Source organism: Anas acuta, chromosome 8 (genome assembly GCF_963932015.1).
Source record: "Anas acuta chromosome 8, bAnaAcu1.1, whole genome shotgun sequence".
NCBI lineage: Eukaryota > Metazoa > Chordata > Aves > Anseriformes > Anatidae > Anas > Anas acuta.
This window is the reverse complement of record NC_088986.1, coordinates 10,461,600-10,465,883: the sequence shown is the minus strand read 5'-3', so window position 1 is coordinate 10,465,883 and position 4,284 is coordinate 10,461,600. Positions and strand designations below refer to the sequence as shown.

At 55.2% G+C, this 4,284-nt stretch overlaps 1 protein-coding gene across 1 annotated transcript; it reads right to left on the bottom strand.

Annotated features, from left to right (window-relative positions):
- TMEM53 (transmembrane protein 53) lies at nt 1–3,807 on the bottom strand. The gene is made up of 3 exons (XM_068691384.1): nt 3,689–3,807; nt 3,343–3,446; nt 1–1,440 (listed from the first exon to the last, which is right to left on the bottom strand). Exons 1-3 carry the CDS (start codon nt 3,744–3,746, stop codon nt 778–780), a joined length of 825 nt encoding a protein of 274 aa, XP_068547485.1. The 5' UTR covers nt 3,747–3,807; the 3' UTR covers nt 1–777.
- Nucleotides 3,808–4,284: the final 477 nt, after the last annotated feature.

The following is a 4,284-nucleotide window of genomic DNA, read 5'->3' as shown; positions in this document are numbered from 1 at the left end:
TCCAAAAGACACTTTCATTTTTCTCTGCAGTTCCACCTTTCCGTTTCTGAGGTCTTCTGGGTTACAGCTGTGCCAGTTTCCCAGCATTTCTAGATGCACAATCCTGGCTGCTCAAAGAAATGCAGTAATAGATGAGCACTAATCCAAGAAAACAAAAATTACCTGGGAGAACACACAACAGACAAGAAAGAGGAGAAACAAGACAACACACATCCAAAAAAAAGCTTAACAGAATTTTTGGTTGAAGAACACAAAAGTTATCACAAACATTTGAGCTCCACCCCGGGGCCACGGAATCAGAGCTCTGGCTGCCCTCTCCGCCCTTTAACAGAACCAAGCAGTGCTGAGAGAAGAGGGAAACCTTGCAGCTGCAAGATAAAAGAAACAGCAGAGAGGAAAACCACAAAGACACTGAGGAGCTGTATTGCTGTATCAGTACAAGGCAACAGAACGTGTACATTGGACACCTGGAACAAGGACACACGGAAAGCAGGGAACACCACGAGACAGGAAGAAACAACACTCCTCGTGAAATTCTGGTCAGTGACACCTCAACTACCACACCGTGCTAGAATTTCACTTTCAGTTCTTTAAATTACTGCAAATCAACTTTTTGCCGTGAGGTGGCTGGCTCAAAGACAGACTGGAGGCTTTCAGCTTTGCAGCAGAAGCCAAAAAAAAAAAAAAAAAGTGCCTAAGAAATCTCTACACTTTCCTCCCCTCAAAGACATAAAGGGAGAGGGGGTGGCATTTCCCGTGTAATCTGAGGTCATCACGCTAACGAGGTGAGCCCCTGACACAGTCAGAGAGGAAAGTCACGCAGAGGTTGCTGTAGTAGGTGGGATACGCCCGCATGTGGCTGACGTGAGCCGAATCTGAGAAGTCCACAGCTCTCACGGGGACGCCGAGCTGCTGCCGGGCGTCTGCCATGTGCTTCACATCGCGGGCGCTGATGACGGCGTCCGCCTGTGAGTAGAGGTACAGCTCGGGCCACCGTGAGGGTGCCTTCAGCAGGGCGTCGTAATGGCTCTCGTGGATGAAGCGGGTGAGGGGGTACAGCAGGATCCGCAGCACGACGACCGTGGTAGCAAAAGCGAAGATGAGGAAGTACCTGAGCAGCACGTTTGTGGATACCAGGACAGCCGCCAAGGCGCGAAGGCTTCCTCTCAAGTTTCTTCTGCCGGGGGCGCTGTCAAAAATGGTGCCCAGGACTTTGAGGTGCTGAAAGGGCCGCTGAGTGTGCAGCGCCTCGAGGATGTAGCGGTACAGCATGACGCCGCCGTTGCTGAAGACGTGGAACAGCACCGGCCGGTGGTCAATGCTGTGGGCAAAGAGCAGCTCCAGGAGTCTCCTGGCCGGGGTCCGGAGGGATCGGATGCCAAAGCTCTCGGAGAAGAACACCGTCCTCCACGGAGCCGTGTAGCGGATGACGGTGCACCCCTAGGCAGAACAAAAAGAGACCACCCAACACGTTTGGGCTGGGCTGTGAGTTACAGAGTAGGCAAGCAGCAGTAGAGCAAAACATGAACATTTGAGGTAGATTTCCAACAGAAACCACAGGGCCAGGAGAAACTCGTCAGTGTTATTCGCAAATCACCAGTATGAAAGGAGCTGGGCCCTGATAATCCTTCTGGGTCCCTTCCAACTCAGGATATTCTATGAATAGGATTCCATAAATCATAGCAGCACAAAGACTAATGAAAAGGTTTCTGCAACAGCAGCAGGCCTGGGTTTGATGACGTTCCAGATCCTTTCAAATCCTGTGCTAACTGGTACAGCCCCTGGGGACACAACCACCCACACTTAGCGTCAGTCCTCACCCAGGAGGAGAAAACAGGCCCTCTCCCCAACTCACAAGCCTCGCAGCATCAGTCATTTTGGCAAGAACAGCCTGCTCTGATACACATCTAGTTCATGACACCGAAACAAACGTTAAGAAGGAAGTGGAACTTCTTCCTTTTCTTGGGTAGTACTCATTTGCAGCCGTTTTTTAAGACTCCACCGTGATCAACACTGAGATGATTTTCACAAGCCTTTCTGAAACTCCCTAGTTGTGCAACTGAGAAGCATTGCTTCAGAGGAGACTCGGATCTGCTGAGCAGTCTGCCTTTACAGTTCAGACCTTATACTTAGGTGTCGATCAGGAAACAGAATCTCAGAGGAGTTCCTATATGGAGCAGGTGGAACTGCATTGATAAATGCTTTAGATCTTCCCTGTCACCTAAACAGATTGACGCTGCACTCTGACAAACACGAGGTAAAAGCACCGAGACAGCCCTTCCTCCCAGAGCTCCCCGGGCAGCAAACTAAGCAGAAGAGAGGATATCGAGTGCTTTAATCAAAGTTCTCTGAACCGTCTTTCTGTGGCTGCAGCTACTTCCTCACTAGGGAGCTAAGAGAAGCTTTTTTTCTGCCCTTTCCCACTACCAACACCTTTCTGATAGAGAAGTACTTCCACAGCAGCTGGCACGCTGCCACGTAATGCGCTCCTCACCTGATCAGTAGCATGTTTTACTTACAGTAATTGCTTAACAATTAATTTTTTGCTAGAACAAGTCAATTCATGACTCTTATGCTGGATTACACATTAACAATACGTTTGTTAATGTATAAACTTCGCCATCTATAGCTGAAACAGATTTAGATAAATACAAGATTTCTGTATGCTGACAGACAAAAAAAAAAGGTTTGGTGTTTTACTGGGTCCCAATACCACAAGCTGGGGTCACTCAGGTAAAATACAGCATTAGTGAGGAGCAGCCCATAACTTAGGGAACTGCCATGTGGACAGACCAAAAAGTTCAAAAACAAGGAGCCACCAGTGGGCAGGTATTTCTTTGACAGGGCGCCTGTTTCACAGACGGGATATAACAAATTGGAGCTGTGACATTTTTATGGATTAATTTTACAGAAGGGAAGAGCTGGCGGGATGACAGATGCTGATATGCTGTCACTCCTCAGCCTGGCCTTGCTGAGCCTGTGCTGTGCCCTGTCAGCTGGCAGTAAATGTGTTTTTCTCCTAAAACAGCTAATGCAGTTCACATCCTTCACAAATAATCTCCCAGCTTTAACACCCTATTTCAAGGCCGGCCCAGTGGTTTGCAGAACAGCAAAAAGCCTCTCCCAGAAGTGTTTTTATGTTGTGCGCACAAAGGTGACACCAGCAGCTACCAGATAACACCCCCTCGGCTCCTGGACGCTGGGAGCTCTCAGTGACACCCAGAATCCACCCGCACCTCCCAACGACCCCAGACAGGGCCGTTCAGAGCTGTTTCACCACGGGAACACGAAGCAGGGATTCTCCCCAGGATGCGAGCAGAGACGAGGAGGTGAGCTGCTCACCTTCTGGCTGTAGATCGCGCTGTACTTAGCCAGGTACCTGTCCTGGCAGCCCGCCCAGCCCAGCAGGATCACCACGGGCTGGCAGCCGGTCTCCGCGGCGCTCCCTGGAACACAGAACGGCACCGTCAGCTCCCCCCGCTCACCGCACGGCCCCCACAGACCCCCACAGACCCTCACAGACCCCCCACAGGCCCCCACAGACCCCCCACAGGCCCCCCACAGCCCCCCACAGCCCCTCACAGGCCCCTCACCCCCTGAGGCTCCCCCCGCCCTTGGGGCTCCCCCCTCCATGCCCAGCACCCCCAGACCCCGCTCCCGGCCCCCTCCCATCCCTCCCGGTGCCCACCGCGGGCCTCCCCCGCCGCCAGCTCCACCACAGCGGCCTCCAGCCCGCGCGCCCCCATGGCCGCCTCCTCTCCTCCTCCTCCTCCTCCTCCTCCCTCCGCTTCCGCTCTCCCCACCGGAAGCCCCGCCCTCCCCGCGCCTCCCGTAGCCAATAGGATCACAGAGCGGCCGCCCCAGCCTCGTTCTCCCTCCCCTCGCCCCGCCTCCCGTTTCCTTAGCGACGCGGCCTTAGCAACCGCCGGCGGCCGGGAGCCCCGCCCACCTGGGGGGAAAGCGGGCCGCCCATTGGGCCGAGGGGAGGGGGAGGCGGCTCGCGATTGGCTGCGGGGAGGTGTCCATCATCCTGAGGGGAAGCGGGCGCCCCCTCAGGGTCAGGGGCGGCGGGGCCGGGGGCGGAGGGGTCTGAGGGGGCCGGGGGGGGCCCGGCGGGGTCTGAGGGGACGGGGAGGGACCGGGGGGGGCGCAGGGGGTGGGGGAGGACCCCGGGGTGAGGATTTGGGGCTGGGGGGGCGGAGGGGGAGGGGGAAGGGGGGGAGGGGGAAGGGCAGGGTGAGGGGCGAGGGGTGAGGCCTAGGGGGTGAGGCCTGAGGGGGTGAG

Bases quoted from the DNA above. Each gene is read 5' to 3' on its own strand.
- TMEM53 (XM_068691384.1), bottom strand. From the start codon at position 3,746: ATGGGGGCGCGCGGGCTGGAGGCCGCTGTGGTGGAGCTGGCGGCGGGG. The intron at 3,447-3,688 runs GTGGGCACCGGG...TCTGTGTTCCAG, and splicing joins GGCGGCGGGGGAGGCCCGCG to GGAGCGCCGCGGAGACCGGC. The intron at 1,441-3,342 runs GTGAGCAGCTCA...TGTTCTGCCTAG, and splicing joins GCGCGATCTACAGCCAGAAG to GGGTGCACCGTCATCCGCTA.